The 20,736-nt window shown below is 49.9% G+C and overlaps 4 protein-coding genes across 4 annotated transcripts; 1 reads left to right on the top strand and 3 right to left on the bottom strand.

Annotated features, from left to right (window-relative positions):
- Nucleotides 1-374: 374 nt before the first annotated feature.
- Nucleotides 375-1,336, bottom strand: POX_b03249 (Vacuolar iron transporter cccA; the record flags this gene model as incomplete). Its single annotated transcript, XM_050112149.1, has 2 exons — nucleotides 375-909; nucleotides 972-1,336. 2 exons carry the CDS (start codon nucleotides 1,334-1,336, stop codon nucleotides 375-377), a joined length of 900 nt encoding a protein of 299 aa, XP_049972495.1.
- A 1,818-nt stretch (nucleotides 1,337-3,154) lies between these two features.
- POX_b03248 (uncharacterized protein) lies at nucleotides 3,155-5,033 on the top strand (the record flags this gene model as incomplete). Its single annotated transcript, XM_050112148.1, has 7 exons — nucleotides 3,155-3,259; nucleotides 3,343-3,756; nucleotides 3,839-4,015; nucleotides 4,079-4,117; nucleotides 4,205-4,413; nucleotides 4,488-4,637; nucleotides 4,715-5,033. 7 exons carry the CDS (start codon nucleotides 3,155-3,157, stop codon nucleotides 5,031-5,033), a joined length of 1,413 nt encoding a protein of 470 aa, XP_049972494.1.
- A 3,963-nt stretch (nucleotides 5,034-8,996) lies between these two features.
- POX_b03247 (UPF0619 GPI-anchored membrane protein) lies at nucleotides 8,997-9,949 on the bottom strand (the record flags this gene model as incomplete). Its single annotated transcript, XM_050112147.1, has 4 exons — nucleotides 8,997-9,417; nucleotides 9,486-9,620; nucleotides 9,708-9,786; nucleotides 9,901-9,949. The coding sequence occupies 4 exons, from the start codon at nucleotides 9,947-9,949 to the stop codon at nucleotides 8,997-8,999; spliced, it is 684 nt and encodes a 227-aa protein (XP_049972493.1).
- Nucleotides 9,950-14,287: 4,338 nt separating this feature from the next.
- On the bottom strand, nucleotides 14,288-19,658 carry POX_b03245 (Alpha-amylase A type-3; the record flags this gene model as incomplete). The annotated part of the gene is made up of 6 exons (XM_050112146.1): nucleotides 14,288-14,550; nucleotides 14,725-14,950; nucleotides 15,312-15,907; nucleotides 16,071-16,413; nucleotides 17,931-18,578; nucleotides 18,648-19,658. 6 exons carry the CDS (start codon nucleotides 19,656-19,658, stop codon nucleotides 14,288-14,290), a joined length of 3,087 nt encoding a protein of 1,028 aa, XP_049972492.1.
- Between the last annotated feature and the right edge of the window lie 1,078 nt (nucleotides 19,659-20,736).

Genomic DNA, 20,736 nt, shown 5'->3' with positions numbered 1-20,736 from the left:
AGAATTGTACGCTTCCGGTTGAGGTTCTTCTCCTTCCGCCACAATTGATCGATACGTTTTCGATTGCTCGTCAGAAAAAGTCCCTTGGTTGACTTAAGAAGCCTTTTGGATGACGGGCTGCGTGGTTTTCATTGGAAAAGTTTGGTTCGCTTTTTTTGCAAGTAAAAATAGATCCCACCTTTAGTGTTTTGAATACACGTATGAGGGTCAAGAAGAACATTTGAAAAGAGAGGACGAAACCTCGGTGTATCCCAAGCAACCCGATGAAAACGCCATGTCGTAAACGCCATAATCAAAAGCCCCGGTCGTAAAAAAAGGACATCAAGTATATACACATGATTCAATGATGTTCAATTGCCAAAGGATGTGTCCCTTTAATCTTGCTTTGCATGGCCAGAACCATGGGCCAGTAGTTGAAAGGCTTTGACGAGCCCCATCGCGGAACCGGCAGCCACACCACCGACCAAGACCATCTGAAAACCACCGACGACCCCTTTTCGAATATTTCGTCGGCCAGCCCATCCGCTCACAAAACAGGTCTTTCCATATCCAAATAAGAACAGTGCAATAGCCATCGTGGCGATGGACCAACGCAGTGCGATGAAAGCGTCCTCAGGACCCACAAAAAAGTAGGGGAGTAAAGGGACGAATCCACCGATGAAGTAACCCAGAGCGATGGTGAGGGCGCAAATGACCGCACGAGAATCTGAAGGCTCTGGTAGAGTGTGGTGAAAGTTCATGAGGAAGGATGGGAGCATCGGGGAGGCCGATAGGTGGTTGGTGAGTTGAGAAACCAGCTCAGCAGGGAGCTCATAGGGCTCAAAAATGTCCTCAATGGTGGTCGACACTGAGGCGGGATCGACCATGGTCTGGTTCTCAGTCTCCTTCAACGTAGCCTTGTATGACTCTCTATTACATCCGACATTAGCTCTCTGGATCCAAGCATACCCGCATCGGACCTTCTTGCTTACTCTTCACTCTTTGCACCGAGGTAGCCGCCCAGGCCCATCGAGATGGCGCCTGCGATAAGCTCAGCCATACCGCCAAAGACGACCACCTTGGTGTCCCCCAGAGCTGACAGTCCCGCAGTTAAGGCGAATGGAACTGTCATGCCATCGGAGAGACCGATAATTGCATCGGAAACGGTTCGACCATCAATCCATCGCGAGGCCTTTTTCTCCGCCCCTCCAGACCGAGGACGTTGATTGTCGGCAGCTTCGACGTCGTGCTGCAGTTTGAATGCCATTTCTTTCTCATTCTCATCGTCAATTGACGACCGGTGGTCCGATAATTGAGAGTAGCGTGACATAAGGCCGCTTGCTGAGGTGATCGACATTCTGACGAGAGAGAGAGAGAGGTAAGGCAGAGCGTATGCGTACAGGTGGGATGTTTTCTTAGTCAATTCGGAATCAAAGCACTTTTCAACCCCTTGAAATGCTTCAGCAAGGGATCGTGCGCGTACAAACAAAATTCGACAATGTACGTTTAGACGGAGGTAAGGGAAGGGGAATCCTTCCGAAGGCTGCTTATGAAAGTTGCGCGGCCATGGAGCACCATGTGCCTTTGCCTCTCGCTTGTCAGCGTCACATTCTCTTCCACTCTCGTTTCCAGTGTGGCTTTCCCTGTCGAAGGTGCGGAGAAATCAATCCCATCCTTGCAGCCCGTGGCAGGGCCGCTGATCGAGGAGCATCAAGTGCCCCGCTGATCGCAATGCATCCCAACCAGTTAAGGCACAACGTGCTTGGCAGCCATGCCGGTGTGATCAGGCACGTGCCACTCTGATTCGCGGAGGGTCAGCTGGTCAGTGGGTCAGGAAGGGAAAGCGGTGGGGCCGGAGAGGAGGTCCGTGGAGCTCTTTAGTGCTTAAATCGTGGAAGTGCACCAATCCTCGTGGCCGCATTGCAATCGCGTCGACAGAGCCAAGCCAGATTGGTTCGTCAGGATAGATTCAGCCGGGCCACAATGCTTCTTCGGACCAAGTCCACGCAGTAGTCGGAAGGCCCTTGTGCGTGTGTGCTGCCGAAACGGACAAGCTCCGGCGAAAAGGGGGTACCTGGGAGGTACGGCGTGGTACTAATCATTTACCGGGCTAGGATGGTACTCTTTTGTCCACACATGATGGTACTTGACACGGACCGTCAGATCTCGCAGACTAGTACAAAATTACTAATGACCTTGCTCTCTTGCCATTTCTGTCGAGGCTCAGACAAAACCAAATGCTCGAATAGAAGCAATTGTGTGATTTTCGAGGCAAAGATTGGGGTTCCTTGACACCGACTGAGAGTGGCTAATTTTCAAGAGTCAAAAACCTTCTCTTCATTAATATTATGATGGAGCCGGTGACATTGAAATGTTTACTAGTTGCACGGGCCCCCCCTTTGCTGACAAGTCGTGCAAATTCGATCCTTTTGCCGTGTCATCCGGCAAGGATCACGGGCTCTCTTATCGCTGGAGACCGCTAGCAGGCGGATTGCTTTCACCCGCCTTGCAATGGCCCTGATACCGTTGCAATAGACAAAATGGCAAGATAAAAATAGACCGCGCTCATAGTTGTCCGTCAAGTCGTTTCAAATATTCGCTGAAAAGGGAAATTTCCCTCGTGTCAAGGTGGAAATGTCCTTGGCCCCAGCATTTTTGCCATCATCGTCGCCACCCCCTTAGCTACTTCTCAATCACCGGCTGCACAAGGCGTGATCTTCAATCATACTACTGCTAAATAACCGGCCGTTGTCTACGCTTGTGGCGGACAGGTACACGGACAGGTACACGAAAAACGGTCGTGCGACCTCTCTAAGCGTTGATAGGATCAGATCTCAACGACGGTTCTCAATGACCCACCACTTGCATTGGATCTCCACCGTCGCTTGCAGTTTTAGCGTCACGAGTGGACTCATGGCTACGGAATAATACTTTCGAAGCTGATACTCTTGAATAATCATAGCGGCAGGTGCCGACAGCAAGGTGCTCGTGATACGGGCAAGAAGAAACGATCAGAGACTAGCAGACATAATACTAGTCAATGACTCCGCATGTGCATATAAGAATGTCAGACCACTGCACATATTGGTGGTCCTTTTTGCGTCATCTTTGAGTTGCAAAAATTGGTCATACCGTATCAAGATCAATTTCAGCAATTCGACTTAGTTAAGGCACCATGAAATCGGCCCTGACGCTCACGGCACTCTCTGGCTTCGTCGCAGCCACATCCGCTCTTCCAGCCGATCAGAACAGTCGCACGTGGGAGCGCTTGCGCAACAATGTCAGTCCTGCGCAAAATTATGTCCAATTAGTGACACCCTCACAGCCAATCACTGACCGGTGCTGAATGATCTGTTGTTGCAGATCAAGCATGTCGTCTATCTCACGCTCGAGAATCATTCCTTTGACAATATTGCTGGCTTCTGGGATTTCAATCCCAAGATCGACAACCTGCGGAAAATCGATTATTGCAATCAATACACCAATCCCAACTGGACAGTATGGGGAGAACCCTTAGAGATCTGTGCTAGTCCATTTGAGACCGAAGTCCCCCTTGTCGATCCCGATCACAACTTCGCCGGAGTGACCTATGAAATCTTCCGCAAGTGGAATGTCACCAAGGACGATGTTCCCAACATGGCCGGCTTTGTCGAGCGTCAATCCGAGAAATACAAGTCGACTCCGGGGGATGCTGCCTTTGTGATCAAGGCGTATGATCAAAAGAAGACGGCCGTTCTGGCCCAACTGGCACAGAACTTTGCATTCTTTGATGCATACGTGAGTCAAACAGCGGACTTATAGACAGACCAGTCTCCAAGGACAAGCCATGCTGATTGAATGGGGAAATCGCCACGATTAGTTCGCCGAGCACCCGGGCCCAACGAACCCAAACCGACAGTTTGCAACTTCAGGTTCAAGCTGTGGCTTTGTTGATAACACCGATCAGTCTGCTGGATTTTGGAACAATGTCACAGGCACCACTTGCGCCACTTCGATTTTCGAGTCGCTTAGCAAGAAGAATGTCACTTGGAAGAACGTAGGTCTCAAGATGGAGGTGCTTTGGTACAATTACAGTGTTGCTAACAAGTTAACTTCTCAGTACTACGAGACCGACATTGTTGATGCTTTCATGTACAAGGTGAGATTTGCACTCTACAGGATTCAACATGCTCAAAACTACTCCCCACTGAAAATAATGCTCATTCCATCTTTTCTTTTTTTACAGTGGGTACAAGACAACGCAATGGATCACCTGGCCCATGCAGATGAATTCTACCGCGACTTGGAGCAGGGAACGCTCCCGACATTCTCGTACATCAACCCTGAATGTTGCACGATTGACTCGATGCACCCAACCAGTCCCATGGCTTCTGGCGAGCAGATGGTGAAGCACTTGTACGATGCGATTCGCCGGTCCCAGTATTGGGATAATATGTTAGTGGCCCCCCGTTGTCACTGTCTACAAGCTCGTCTTGAGAATTCCAGAATCTGACCATCTCCCCATACAGCCTCCTTATCATCAACTTTGACGAGCACGGTGGCTTTGCCGACCACGTCCCTACTCCGATTAATGTGCCGCAGCCAGATGACAAGATGACCTTTACCGGCAAGTCCGAGGGTCACAAAGTCAGCTACGACTTTACTCGTCTAGGAGTTCGGTAAGTACTTCATTCTATCGGCTTCGCATCCACTCGTATCCAAGTCTCTCTCGGCTGTGCTAATAAATCCCTCTCAGCGTCCCTGCTTTCCTCATTTCCCCATACATCCCCGCCAACACTCTAATTCATCATGACGGTACCTCGTACGCCGACAATAGCGCCTACACCCACAGCTCAATCCTCCATTTCTTGCAGGAACTGTGGGGCCTCGAAGGTCTCAACAATCGTGTTCAGTGGGCAAAGACATTTGAGCACGTGTTCAACAACCACAAGCGAGATGACGCGCCCAAGACCTTGCTGACTCCCACGTGGGAGGGAGGTAGTGGACAGCCCGAGCCCAAGAAGTTTTACAAGTTGAATCAGGACTACAGCTACTATGCAGCTCGGGAGTCATAGAGCTAATTTGAGGCTACTCCATCGTATCGCATCTGCGACGAGGGAAGCTGAGACCTTGAATTAGATATGACATGTCTGAGGCTTGCCGAGGCTTGAAGATGGCTTGAAATATCAGAGAATGAACATGAAAAGTGTCTCACGGATCGAACTGAGAATGTTCTTAATTAATCCAACTCATTGCATATTATCACATCGATTCAGCAATATGGTACCGAAGCAATTGCAAGTACATGGAGGCCATGCATTCCTGTTCCTCGACGATTTAGTTGTTCCAAGCTGCAGCTTGCTTTCATCACGAAGAAGGAAGTATTTTTTCTGTAACAAAATATGCAAACAGCCTCACTTTGAAAGATATGCATGTGCAGACTTTTAAGTGGGTGCGAGGGGGGTTTCACTTTATGGATAGACTGATAAGGTGTAAACTGCAAATTGATGCAAATGCTTCGTCAGTCAAAGATGTTTTCCACCTAACTATACACACAGCCGCTGAGCTCTCGCAAGAAACCGTGAAAAAATCGCCGTGCTTCCATTTGTATTTGTGGTAGAATCACGAACATGGGATAACGGGATTACTAACGAGTGCCCATTAACTAACCCGATGACCTGAATGGCGACGGCCGTCTCAATACCCTGGTTATCCTCGGTGATGGGTAACTTGGCAGACACTGCAAGAAAAGGGTTTGTAAGGAGCTGAAAGGTAGGCCGGCCACGAGTCTAGTAAGAGGTTCAAGTGGGCCAAGTATGTACAAACAAATCCCCAAATTGGGCTTTGGTAGAAACATGGTCATGATTCATGAGTATATCTGGCCGGTCTCTATCGATGTGCTGAGAATGGCTGCACTACGTGGTAGAATGCCAGGTTTTGGAAGAATGAAGAAGTGTCAAATTGCTACGTGGGCTCTCGTCGTGACAGATTCTTTTTTTTGTGGACCAGCTGCCATCTACTAGTCAGTGGGGGTTGGTAAGCTATGGAAACTGACTATGGTCCAGGACAGGCTGCAGGCCCAAAAAGGTAAGATCGAGGTGTTGGTTAAGGCAAAAGATCCTTTTTCAAGAGGAGCAAGTCTCGAAACGACGGACTTTGACCTATTGTGGAGCACCGTAGCGTGGTCACTAAGATGTGAGCCGCATTAATTGAGCCGTAAATCGGGCGCACAGTCACTTTGATTGATGGCCTATCCAGCATGACAACCTCTCCTTACAAGGTACATGGTGATGGCGCAGCTGGATAATGTCAGTGAAATATGGGAGTAGGCAAAATCAGTGCCTCTAATCACGATTGATTCTCCTGGTTGCTGCGGAGGCATCAGTGATATTGTAGAGATTTCTTGTCCTGATCGTACGCTCTTCCTCTTTCTCTATCTCCCCTTTCTGCGTGTTTGTCTTGCCTTCTCACAAATGACTCATACAATATCCCTCGCTTTTTTAGAGATTTTGACGCTTTTGAGTTCTTATCTAGAGTCTTCATTTGAGACCACGAGTTCTCAAAGCCTGTAACCGCAACAGAAAATGGCCATGCTATTCGTCAGATTTCATCGCGTATCAAACATAGCCTACCATTAGGGTATCGGTGTATTTGATTCAATATTCTACCGTTTGGCTTTCAGAAGAAGTAAAGACTCGAACTATAACGAACTATGCAGTGAATGGCTGAAGTATGGGTCAGACTAGATCTCACTAATCCCAGTTCAATTTTTTTCCCTAATACACTCCATTAAAATACTGTGCATGACCTGTTACCCCTTTACTTCATTTCAGTAACAAGTAGCCCTGCCACGGTGTGTTTCGAAAAGGTGACTTTACTTGAGTCATACCCGACTTAGAGGGCCGAAGTACGGAGACGTGTTGAAATTTGATAATTAGATCTTAGAGTCTGTTACCAGAATCAATTAAGATGAACGATGAATTGAAAAGTCCTCCGAGGACGTGATCTATGTAGGCGAAAGTCGTCGACATGAAAAGAAGCCCAGTTTTATGAACGGCTCATTATTCAATGAAGGCATTTTTTGCGACAGTCTCATGAGCAACATTGCTTCCAGCGAGGCGTAGTGAAAAAAAAAATGATTTTCAGGCAACTCATCAATAATCTTGAATATCTGATTCAGCCAGGGCCAAAGATCTGGCTGCGAGACTCGAGGAAGCGCGAGAATTGGTATTTGTTTTCGGATTGCACGCAATCTTCAGCGCTCTAAGCGCAGACTTTATTACGGAATCCGTCCATAGAAGTAGCCCTGACTTTCATGTAGGCAAAGAGACTGAAGCTAAATGATTCGAAGGCGTCTAAAAGCCCCTTCATTTCACTCCACCACGTTACTTTTCCATACGAGCACAATTGGTCCAGATGTAACCGATTTTTCTGTTCCCCTTATTGCCTCTTGATTTGGTTTCCATCGTGGGCCTCCGAAGACGGGCAGGCACGAAATAAAATGAGCCGTCTTTGCGAAGGGAGATCAAATGAAAGGAAAGCATCGGAAAATCTTTGGGGCCTTGGTTGAGGAACAGATCTAGGAGACGGAAAGAGACCATCGTTGCCTTGGAGATCAAAGCCCCTAGTATTCCCGGCGCCACCAGTAGTGAGTTCACTACACGAGCCATCAACGACAGTGACAACAGATCATCATTTCGATGATAAGAGTCTGCTTTGAAGGTGATGGGAAGATTTACACTCACCAAGCACCACTAACTTCGACAGGCCCATATAGTCTGAACGAACAAATTTTCAAAATGAAGAAGTATATCAAAGCGTCTTAACTAGACTTTCACGAAGAACGGACAGATGGAGTCAAATTATGATAATGTCATTTATCTTATGGGCCAACGGCACTAGTCGACCCCGACGAGTCGATCCATTACATCTATGGGCTACGAGGCTCATCAAGCAGGGTGTTACGCTCACGCAAAGACTCAAAAGAGTATGGTACCTTGTACCCTGTGCCAGGTAGGTACCTACAGAAGGCCAACTTCTACGAAGTAAGTGATACTATGTAATTCACCCTCCATCCCACCTACGTCTATATAGACGTGGGTACCGTAGGAGGTAGACACTCCCCTTTTAACCGAATGTGAGAGAACCAGGTTAAGCTCACCAAAGTACATAGTTCACAGTCGCTTTGATTGAATCCGAAAGCTCTTTTCTGCGTATCACACTTTTGAGACCCCATTGTCATCTCATAGCCTCGAGGCGCAGGTGAAGTCGACATCGACAACAGAGCTCAACCCTTATTGAACGGCTCGCAGATACAAGACCGGTCCAGGCAATCTTAATTTTAAGAGGCAAAGATCAAAAGGTCCATGTCACCACATATGTCACCGGGCATCAAACCGCATGTGTATGTTCTACCAAGCGAGAGCTGATACTGGGAGCCGGTTTTTGACGTGCCCAAATCAACGATACCTGATCCAATAGAAGCTCAAAGCTCCACTTCGAAAAAGACCGATGCAGATATCAGATCAAATTGGACAAGTAGTTCGTAGGGTTTTCAAATAATATACATTCAACAACGTGGATTCTCGTCAAGGAGGGCTCTACGTCATTACTGCCACAGCGAATTAGAAACATCACATCATAGTAAATTCTGTGAAGCTCTAAAGTTTTTTTTTCTTATGTATAGGAAATCATGAGTTTCAGCCCTTCAAATTCCAGGGATGTCGTCATGAATTATAAAGTATCAAACGTGGAGAAGCGAAGACAGGAGGGTGAAGTGCCCCCCCCGGGAAACGAACGACACACACACAGAGAGAGAGCAAAAAAAAAATAACACTGTCCATCTATCATTAAAAAATTTCGTGTAAATCTCTCTTCTCCCAGCAAAACATATCCCACGCTATCTTTGGTTTGAATAACTCACACCATAGATACATGGGTCAACAGTCCCCCCCCATCTCACAACAACTTCATCCTTCCCCCTCATCACCCACCGATTCGCGCGTAAATATGCCGAGAAACTTGCGTTACTCAGCTATTTACAGAGCGAGAGCGAGAGCACCGGCAACGAGGCCGAAGGCAGCGGCGGGGCGGACGGCGACACCGGCGTTGCCAGTGGGGATGGCGGTGCTAGAGGTGCCGCTGGCGTTGGCAGAGCCGGAGGCCTTGGTGCCGGTGGAAGTGCCAGTGGCGGTACCGGCGGAGACGGTGCCGGTGGAAGTACCGGTGGTGGTCATGGTCATGGAGCCAGAGGTGTACTCGCCGGTGGTGGTCATGGTGGTCATGGAGGCGCTCTCGGAGGTGGCGGAGGAGGAAGAAGTCTCGGTGGAGGAGGCAGAGGAAGAGGAAGAAGAGGAGGAGGAGCTCTGGGCAGAGCCGGTCATGTTGAACTGCTGAGACTGGGCAAGGATACCAGTGTTCTGGGTAGAGTCAGACTCGAGGTTGACCTGGTAGCCAGAGCTGTTGAAAGAGAGGGATATGTTAGCATGATACACGGGGTACTTGGTTGCAATTGGAGGTAAACTCACCCAGCGCTGAGACCGGAGAGGTCCTTGATGGTGTAGGAGTTGTCGGAGGTCTTGACATTGGTGGCGATCTCCTTGTTGACGGGAGGGTAGACAGCGTTGTTCACCAGGTAGATGTTGAAGGAAGAGGCGTCGGTGCTATTCAAATCAAACCTTGGTCAGTCACGGACGATACTGGGATCACAAGCCATGTGCAGACTTGGCTGTCGATAAATAGGAACTCACTTGACGGAAGACCACTTGACAGTGATGGAGTCGGAGGTCTTGAACTCATCGTTCTTTCCAGGCTGGGTCACCTGCAGGGCTGAGGTATGGGAAAGACAACAGGTTAGCCAGCTAGTCACCCTATGTCAAGCAGCTTCGCAGCCGAGCTTTCGCAACTCATGGCTGTTGGGCGACAAAGGGATAGGATACATACCGGCGGCGAGGCCAGCCAGAGGGATCAGAGACAGGGCGGAGAAACGCATGTTGACTTTGGAAGCGAGTGACGAGTGATTGAACACTTGAAAAAAAAGGTATACAAGCACGAAAAAGTAACACAAAGATCTAAGACGGAAGAGAGAGTGTGTGTGAAGAAGGAAAAGTATCAGGAACGAAGAGCCAGAAAGATATAAATTCCCTTACGCTGGAGTGAGTCGCATCAAACCCAATGACGATCAACAATATCCATGTTTTCCGCAACCGGGGCGGCGCAGCTCAGCTAAGACAAAAAAATTCTAATAATATCTGAGTCAATCGATGGCCCAACCCGGGTACAGTGGGAAAACCTGGTCCAAACGTTCATAACACATGATTGCTCGATAGCTATGACATGGCCAATGGGGGCACCCAAGAAAGGAAAATGAATAATGAAAATGCCCAAGCTCTTCTTGCCAGGATTTCCATCCATGGGCCCTGGGTTGAAAGGGCCTTGTCTCCATGAGAGATCGCGAATCACAAAGCGCGCCCTTGTTTTTTCTTTTGGATCGCATCCGGCTCAAAGCAGGTCGAATACAACAAATACCTTGATCGAGCAGGATTTACCGGGTAAACAAAATCTGTTTGCGCGTGTCTTGGTACTGTATGTATGGACACGCCTGCATAAGAGATCATACAGAACTAATGATCCGCAATCGGAAATGTATTTGTTTGGCGATAGTCTAAAACCCACCAGGGCGGGTTAAAGATGGCCCAGTTGGGGTTGATTGTCGCCTCTGATCCTAATTATCACTGACTATTCATGGAAGAATCAGGAGGAACCAGTTCCCATGTCTCGCCTCGGACAGATCATTGCCCGAATTTCAGAGACAAGGAAAAACCTTCGGATGCGGCCAAGAGACAAGGGGGACCCACCGTTTTTGAGCGTGACTTTGCAGCCCTTCCAGCCTCTTGCTGGGACTGGTGGTCACGGTCGGTTCCGCTCGAATGCCACAGAAGTGGTGGCTCTTCTGGAATCTCCGACCAGTATCCATGATAGATCTTGAGTGGATTTGCACCAGAGAGTGAATAGCATAGACGATAGAGGATAGACTGATATTCAACACAAACATGACAAGGGACCTCAGGTACAGGTATACATTACATACCGAAACATGCCGAATTGAGGTATGTATTTGGAGTGCAAACTCCGACAAATTGACCTCGTAATCTGACTTGAGAAGGTTTTTGGTAGTCTGGAGATTTTTGAAAAAAAAAAAAAATCACAATTCAGGGCTGGACGGTCCCAGCCAATTGGGCTGATCGAGTGCCGATGATTTCCCACCTGCATCCATCGACTACCAGGGCCAGCAATGGTGAACAAAACTTTTGACTGCTAATCGCGCAAGTCGGCCTCAGCCGCGGATGCTGTACCGACATACGCCCAATGGAGCTGGGTGTTCTGATTGATGGAGCCCCCGAGATCAATCACAATTGGACCCTGCGGGAGGCGACCGCGGCGGGAGCCCCGGAGGCTGACACTGGTGAATTTACATTACTAACGGCGCAGAAATGTGCAATACAATTCCAAACCTGATGCTGGAATCGCGCGGAGTGTCCCCACTTTGACTTTTGGGTGTGAAAAATACCAGAAACACACTGTTCTGTATGTATGTAAAGACAGGTGGTGCTTCTAATTTTACAAATTTTAAGTCCTTCGAATTTGAGTTTACGACCAGAGGAACTTCAACTTCCCCCCCCTTTAATTCCGACTCTCTACTCTCCTGACACATCATCTTGTGATTCTAGTTACAGGTCCTTTTGTTCAGGGGTAATCAGGGATCAACGGCCAATAACAATACAGCATCTCATCACTGGACCATTCTCCATGCATGCCCAGGGTTTATCATCATCCTGCTTGCCCATCACCTCATTTAAATTGTGACAATGTGCGTCGGTGCAAGGCAAACCGTCGACATCCTGCAGGATGCCCAGGGTAGAAAGTCAGTGCTTCTTGAGTAAACAGTGGACAAACCACAGGGCATACGCAAGTAAAATTATAACCCTTTCCCTCTACGTATTCATATATGTATTTTTTTAAGTACCGCATATACATACTGTACCTATGTAGAAAAAAAAAAGGAGCACTTTAGCACCATCAGCATCCACAGCCGATGGTAGGCGAACGAAAATCTCAACTTTGGTAAATTTGCACTTGCGAATCTACCTAGTATGTGACTGTCTGGATACAGTACTGTATTCCTTCCCTGTGTGGTTCTGGAAGGAGGGAGAAAAAAAAAAGGCCGGTTACAATGTCAGACTTGGACAAAGATACCGCCCGAAAAGCACTCCCGAGTACCGAGTCCCGACGATAAGGCCCTCCATAACCTTTAAAGGGCAAAGAGAAATTGACAGTTGGCACTTGGCAGGTACTTCAATGGATCAAGCGCGTCTCGGCAATTTCCTTGATGCGTTCAAAGAGTTTGCTGCAGGCACTTGTGTATCATCCATGTGTAATTTTCAATTTCAATGTGCACAGAAGACACAGGTACGTTAACTCGGTAAAAATGACCTCGGAGTGCATCTTGTGGCACAGATCAAAAGGCTTTCATACGCACTGGTAAGACTTGACTGGCGTTTGACTCAAGCTGGAGTAATCATACGGTCATCACACCCTTGAAAAGCTGATTCATCAAGAATCGAATAGGTCCATTCGATCCAACTCCCACGAACACGAGAAGTTCAAGAAATCAAAAAAGAAAAAAAAAAAGGCAAGATTACATAAATACGGCACACAACCGTACCCCAGTCCTACATTTAGTATCATTCATACTTAACCAGTAAAAGGCCCAGCAATAACTGCGGAAAGAGAGTGGTGCCATCCATGCTCGGTTCACACTTCTCTTTATGAGCGAGGTTTGAATTGGATCATCGCCTCTAGTGCAGACCGATCCACCCATGTTTCACCGAGGCAGAAGGGAAAAAGAAAAAAAAAAAAAAAGGCGGACTAAAGGGGCAAGAAACCGTGAGAGCCATGGCGTACATAACACACACTAGCACTATGGGTGGACACTCCATGCCTACGCAGGCACAACTACCGTCCACACAGCTCCCGACAGCTGAGATGGGAGACATGTGGAAGATTGGAATGAATCCTCTAATCTGGGCGATTGGTAGCGGCACCTCCAAAAGATGCCAGTGCCAATGCCAATACCAGGAGAAGTTAGAGCGGAGCCACCAGATCTCGTTCGATCAATTAGCCCAAGGGCTGGCAGTCGGGCGTTGGGCGTTGGGCAACAGGCTCCAAGTTGGCACAAAGTTCTAACTATGTGGGATGGGTGGAAATCTGGACAACTTCTATAGGTAGGCTAGTCGGTGAGCTTGACGGAGTGGCCCAGTGCGTATCCAATGCCTAGCATCCACTGCCCGCCATGTCTCATCCTGACCAGATAATGACATAGTACTTGGCCCGTAGGACTTTTTTTCCCCCTCAGACTGGCTATTTTTTGCGATTGTAATCATTTGCAAAAAAAAAGAAAAGTAAAGTAAAAAAAAAAGAGAGGAGAGGAAAGACAGCCTATGCAGCTCCTGTCGGTTATGATACAGTATATTTCTTCATGTTTGCAGGATGGTGAGGGTCGGAGGCTAAGGTATGTCCTATTGATACATATGGACTGGGCCTTTGAACTCGGTGGTCAGATATAGAATCCAATCAACACACAACTTCCATTTAGAGGAAGCCGGAGTTGAAAAAACGCTGAAGCAGCCCGACAGAATCTCCGTTCCAGATGACCAAAATTAGACCAAATTTATCCGCACTCACGAATAGAAAACTTTATGGTGAGAACATCACGCCACCACCCTTCAATGAGAAACAGCCTGATAGCTCGGTACTACCTTCATACCTATGTAGGTAGCCAACGCGAAGCGAAGTGCCTGGTAGCGCGTGGACACAGGTTCCATCTGTAGAGGAAGATATATAGTTTACAAAAATGCGCCATCTTCCCAAAAAAGGGTTCCATTTGCAGAGGAGAATACGTGCTTAACCTGATCCCAAAGTTTTCTGGAACGATATACCATTTTATATATACAAGCCGTTTTCTGTGACTGTCCACCTCAGAACCCCCAAAACAGTTCTGTGTCTGTTGACCTGACCATTCTTGAAGGAAAATTAGGATCCCGCCCGTGAATTTTGGTTAGTAGTCGTAAAAGTTCAGGTTGCTAAAGAGAAAAGGGAGATCAGCTCAAGTCTCAACAGAGAGAAAAAAAAAATAGGCCAAGAGGATCAAATGGTCAAGTCACCAACAGAGTGATGCAAACTTGGCACACTGGATCTCAGACTTCTGGGTTCAAACCCAGAAGTCTGAGATCCAATGTTGGGCGCCGAGCCAAACAGGACAAAAGCCAACTTACAACTTTTCACGCGTGCTCATCCCACCAGAGACGACCGCAGCGGACTCGACCCAGACACTGGCACTCATCCCACCCACTGTAAACATTCCATAACCCCATTTGTCGATAAGTACGGAATTGGGCTGATTCCCCAAGATATCAACCCACTCTTGGTCAACTTTCGACCGACCAACAAACATGCGCTTTTTGGAGGCACCGGCGTTGCTGATGATGCACACAAGACCAGAGCGGTGACGCGCGTTCCCATATCGGACGAACCCTAGTAGAGACGAAGGCACGAGAGACGATCAGCATCTGTAGATGGACGCAGAAACTCAAAAATCAGGGGCAATCATCAATGGCCTCTCGGACGGCATCGAGGCAAAACGAGAGAACAAAATCAAAACGGTTGAGGGGAACACAAGTCGACTCGGCGCGATTGTATCATGCTCACCTATGCAGTTTGGTTGATCAAAGTAGTCCTCTTGCTCGCCATATGCATATAATTTCCGCGCGCGAGTCAGTAGGGGGATCTGGACATTGCACGGGGGCGCGACCGGGGTCGAGTGGTTTCCACCCAAAATGCCGTAAATGTCGCCGTAGAATACACTCGGACGGCCGTCTTTGCGGAGAAGGGTCAATGCGTAGGCCAGCAGTTTGAATGCCGGCGCCACGGGGGTCTGATCATTCAGTCAGCACCAGTGGCCCAAATGACAGATTGGACAGGAGGGGGGGGGGGGGGGGGGGGATGCATTGCTTACCTCGAGCATTTGACCTGGTTGCTTTTGGACGCCAAAAGCGCAACGGAGTCAACCTATGGCCATCCACGCAATGGACACAAAAGTACCGCCTCGAAATGCGAGCCTTCCCGGGGTCAGGGGAGGAAAGGGGTCTGGAACAACGCCACTTACCGTATCATGATTGCAAACAATAGTCTTTGCACCGAAAAAAAAAAGTCAGTGATGATGTTGGTTGCAGCACAACGTGCACGATGAGAGCGTGCCTCATCGTGGGGGTGCCAAGAAAGAAAAAGAAACTCACCACGGCCTGGTCTGGCCGGCGTTGGACTAGAGTATCGCGAAAGATTCCACGAAGGTCCGCGTGCCGGATATGCGAGATTTTGGAGAATCGTTCCACCAAGGGCACGTCGTATGCCACGATCGTGTTCTCGACCTGGTCCAAATAGCCTTCAATAGCTTTCACGTCCGCCGTCCAATATTCCCCGATCACGAAGAGATCGGGATTGGCGGTGCGGCGAACGTGTGCAGCAAAGTCTTTCTGGAACTGGGCCGAGAAATGCTTCGCTGCATCCAACCTCATCCCCCCCAGCGATAAGGTTTGGGTGATCCAGGTGCCCCATTTCAAGAGATCGTTGCGAACTTCAGGGTGAGAAAGGTCCAAGTTGGCAAACATGAGGTAATCGTAGTTCCCTAGTTCGGGGGACACATCGGACGCCCAGTCCTTGTGAGGAGCATGCACTTTGTAGATGGCTTGCTTCTCACGTTTTTGGTCCCAATCAACGCCGGTAAAATGCTGCCAGCGATACTTCATCGCGCTGTACACATCTCCCCGACCGTCAAAATCAAAGCCAACCCAGCCATCGATCTCGGATGGTGGGGAAATTTCAATATCTCGTCCTGTACACCAAGAGGTAAAAAGGAATCGTCAGAAAAAGGTGATGAATGTGCGGTATTTCGAAAGAGTGGGCAACCGTGAGAAGGATGATTGTTGTCATCGCAATCGTGGTCGTGATGATCATCATTGTCATCATCATCGTTTGCGTCTTCGTCCCCTACTTACTCTTTGGATCAACTTCGACCGCAGAAAACGTTTCTGGAAAATCAGCACCGGCTTTATGATTCAGCACCGCATCCCAGATGATCTTGATATCCAAAGCGGCCGCCTGGTATATCAGATCCTCGAGCTCCTGTCGCGTGCCCCACTTGGTCGCCACGGCTCCCTTTTGATCAAACTCCCCGAGATCATATAGGTCGTAGATATCATACCCATTCCCCAACGGATCCATCCCCTTGCACCCGGGGGGAATCCATAACTGATCCACGCCGAGGGCCTTGAAGTCCGGCAGCGCCGCTTTCAACCGCGTCCAATGGCGCCGATCCGCGGGGACGTGCCACTCAAACGCCTGCAGAATTAGCGTATTCTCATCGGGTGCGTCCCATGAGGGAAGCTCTTCGAGATGTTCTGCAGCTTCTAGTCAAACGCCAAGATCGGGGTGCACATAGTTCGACACCCAGGCGACAGTTAGCCAACGGTCTTCTCAAATTCACCGGGGGAGCCTTCTGGATCCGGGGTCCAGTGGATATCGAGGCAGGGAGGGGAGATCGGGAAGAAAGAATAATATTAACCTTCTTTTTCCTTCCACACTTGCAGTCCCCGCCGGCGGAGCGGGCTCCAGCAGGAGAAGAGGGAGAGCATCTGTGGACGAGGAGGGGGAAGTATGCGAGTATGCGGTGATGCACACACTATGCAGACGGATGGACCGCAGTGGTGAGGACCGAGCCGACCGACTCGCCGAGGACTCAGTCGTGGGTTACAGGCTTGAACTGGCACCTTGCGCGTGCACAGCTGGAGGAGTATTTCCGGACCAAGGAAGGGGGCTCCAGCGATGGAATATCGACAATTCTCCCAGACGAGGTGAAACCGACCAAATCAAATTGGGTCCTGGTGACGGATAGAGTAGATTTACAGTGCTCGCAAGTGTGGTTGTCAAGTGATAGTCCACAATGTGCCATTCAATGGAAGTCCGTTTTTTTTTTTTTGGTCTCGAAAGAGACAGGCGCGTCATTCAGGTCATTCAGGTCAGGAGTCTGCTACTGATCACCCTTCGAGAATCCCCCAGGGAGCCAGGGAGGTGAGTCCACCTTCCTAGACTGCTTTGGATTCGGGGCGCAGGGAAAGAGATGCAGACCGCCGACGCCTGCAATCTGGCAGCCCAGTGGGGGGGCTCGGCGGTGTGTGGGTACTGCAGGTATTGCGGGTAATGTATCCAGAACTCAGGACCCAGTTACCCACCAGTTACCCATCAGTTGGTCGCCCCGTCACACCAGATCATTACAGCAGCTCAGTGAACCAGGGACCCATCCCCGATCAATTACAATACACACCCACCAGTGACGGAGCGACGGAGCGACGGGCACTCGGCAGAGTGAGACATCGACCCTCCGGCGCACCAGTCCTATCGTCGGGCGATGTCCGGTCACACCAAGATGGAGACACATCTAAAAGGGGTCCAACAAGCACTGAGCAGGAGAGACGTGAAGAAACCAGAAAAGTGAGACAAATATGGTTCATGTCAAATATGTACAAGAAGACCGAATGATTTGGACAGTTGAGCAGAGGGGCAACGTTGGCCCACTCCAAAAGATAAAAAAAAAAGAGCAAAGAAGGAAAGCATAGCGCGCGACGACCGTATGTGTGGCTAAAAAAGGCGGAATACATAGAGACTGGGAAGAGGGAGAGAGGGTTGAAGGGGGATACTGCAAAAACGGTCCCCGTCAGGAGTATCAGGGTAACACACGGAAAAACAAGAAATTGAAGATCATAAAGGACTCGCGCTGGATGCAATGCGGCAAGGATGGGTGCGATCAATGCTCAAAGGACGTTTGCATTTTCGTATGGGGTTTAAAACAGGCCCTGCACCATGAAGCCCAGCATGGCGGCCAGCAGGGCAACTGGAACGAAAGAGAACTCGCCGATCGCCAGAATGCCCATCGACCGAGATCCTGACGAGGACCTGGTGGGCGCATGGCCGGTCTTGAGTTCCGTGTAGGACACGTTCTTGCTGGAATAACCACACAATCCGCTGCCTTCCATCAACTGTGTCGGGAAGAAGACCCGAGGCTCTCCTTTGTCCATCTGCACGACCAGCGATCCCTGGGCATCGACCGTGTAATTCGAACAGGTGATGATCTCCGTCACGGGCGTCATCGCGTTGAAGGACGCGGGCAGCATGAGCGTGTAGGAGCCACCCTTGACACCTTGATTGGTGACGACGGTGACGACCTGTCGACCCTGCACACCCTTACTGACCGCAATCTCACTGGAACCCCGATAGATGGGGTAGGTTGGGATGTTGACGTAGTTAGGATCCAGCTCAAGGGCATGGCGCCGAAGGCTGTTGAGGGTCTTGGTGAGCTGGTACAGGGGCGCGTTGGAGTTGTAGCCCGTGAGCCAGATCGCTTGGCGATTCTCAGGACTAGACAACCCGTCCAGAAACTGTTCTTGGCCTTGATAGAGCATGGGGATCCCGTCGAACAGTAACGTGAACGTGAGGAAGGTTTTGGCAATCTGCGTCGGGGGAAGAGAGAGACTCGGTTAGTGATCATTCACCGCCGGGGACCATAGGATTATACATACCGAGAGATCGTCCCTCAGCGCACGAACGCGAGCAATATCGTGATTTTCTGAGAAGGAGACCATCTCTGTCACGTCCGCACAAAGCGACTTCATCGTCTCAATTTGGACAGCGAGATCTGACATGTTCCCCTGGGTAAAGGCCTCGACCATGGAATAGTACATGGGGTAGTTGGGCATGCTGGAGATATAGTTCTTTTGCCAGTCGCAGATGATCTTGGAGTCTCTTTCGAACTGTTCTCCGGTCATGAAGCCTCCGACGTTCTTGACAAACTTGGCCAGGAAGCTCGGGGTCAAACTCTTGACCGCATCGAGTCGAAGGCCGTCGATGTTATATTTCTTGATTACGCCGGTTGCCCAGTCCTCCAGTGTCTTCTGAACGTCCTCATGTTCGGTAAACAGATCGGGCAAGGCGACCTGGTCGTCTCCTGTTTGGCACAGTTGGGCATCCGTGTAGTTGTTCCAATTCTTGATCTTGCAGTATGGGTGGTAGTACTGCTGGTTGTTGAACGGGGTCAAGGCGGAGTAGTCGATGTGCGTGGCCGGGTTCTGGCCGCGGGTCATCCAGGCCATGTTGTTAATGACGCTGTCCAGGAGGATATACATGCCACGCGCATGAATAGCATCGACGAGATCATGCAACTCTTGCTCGGTGCCAAAGTGGGGGTTGAGTTGGTACATATCCTGCGGCCAGTACCCGTGATAGGCTTCACCATACCAGACCCGACCCTCGATGTTCTTTACGATCGGGGAAATCATGATCGCGTCGAATCCCATGTCCTGAATATAATCCAACTTATTCATTGTCCCCTTCCACGTTCCTCCACAGTAAAGGCCCGCGGAGGCGTTGCACGGAGCCGTCATCGACCCGTCCGGGCGAGCGAACCGATCGGTCATGGTTTGGTACACGGATCGAGTCTTCCATGCAGCCATGTCCGCGGCGAGAACCGGGTTCAGCAGGCATGACAGGGTGGTGAGGCCTGCCGCCCAGCAGACCGAGGATGTGAAGAACATGACGGGCGTCGTGGGACGCGCCAACGAGGCCGCTCGATGGGACAAGAAGAGAAATAAAGTCACACAAAATAACGTTAACGATTGGCAGACGTCGCGGGGGCCACGTCGGGGATTGAGACACTAAACGAGGGACGGGGAGGGAGGGGGGATGGGAGAGGGAGGAGAAAGAGGGAGGGTCAGCAACGAGGAGCAGTTCGCAGAATCCTGAGGTCAAAAGAGTGAATTGGGATTAAACTGGGGAAAACCAGATTGAGAGGGAACCACGGATGAAGATGCAAGTCACATGGACGAAAAGAGCGTGTGGGAAGGACAAAAGCTGCCAAAGAACGGACGGACTGGGGAAGGACGGAACAGGAAGGACTGGATGTTCAGGACGCTCTCCCCTAGAGAGAGGAGAGGAAGAGGGAGTTCGGGGGCGACGGAAAAAGGAATGAAATGGGTGGAAATCAAGCTTAGTTGCTCCTTTAGCGTGGAAAAAGATCGGGGATCAGTTCTCAATTGCTCACTCCGAGTCCACCCCAGCAGCCACTGACCAGGGACCACTCAATCCACCCGGTTCAACCTGGATGGAAACGGCCCGGCGAGAGAGGGGGGCCAGCAGCCACGAGAGAGAGAGACTGCGCTAGTGGCAAAGGTTCCTTTTTCTTCTTGTCTTTTGATCTCTTTTTGGGAGTGAATCACACATCCAGAGGCCGATTGCTCCGTTGTCCAATGGCCAAAGCCGATGGGAGCCAGGGCAGGACAGGGGCAACACTGCAAGCAAGGCGCAAGGCATGCCAAATAGGCACAATCGATGTTCCTCACTACCTCGTCCTCTGGATGCCGCGTCGCCTTGAGACTGCTGGAGGGCCTAGTGTTGACTGCCGACCCCGGGCCTCATGTTGATGCCGCAAGTACTCAGAGGTTAGCAGGAGGACCAGTCGGACTAATAGTCAGTGTCTAGCACTTCCTGCTGATTACCAGCAGGCTGGTCATGAAGAGGAATGGGGACCGTCCAGTGCCTAACAGTGCCTCGCAGTGCCCACGAGCAACCCCCCCCACCGAGCGCTCAGGAACAGAGCAGTAGGGCTCTGCAGGA

Source organism: Penicillium oxalicum, chromosome II, assembly GCF_001723175.1.
Source record: "Penicillium oxalicum strain HP7-1 chromosome II, whole genome shotgun sequence".
Taxonomy (NCBI): domain Eukaryota; kingdom Fungi; phylum Ascomycota; class Eurotiomycetes; order Eurotiales; family Aspergillaceae; genus Penicillium; species Penicillium oxalicum.
The sequence above is the reverse complement of the archived record's forward strand: the minus strand, read 5'-3'. Positions and strand labels throughout refer to the sequence as shown.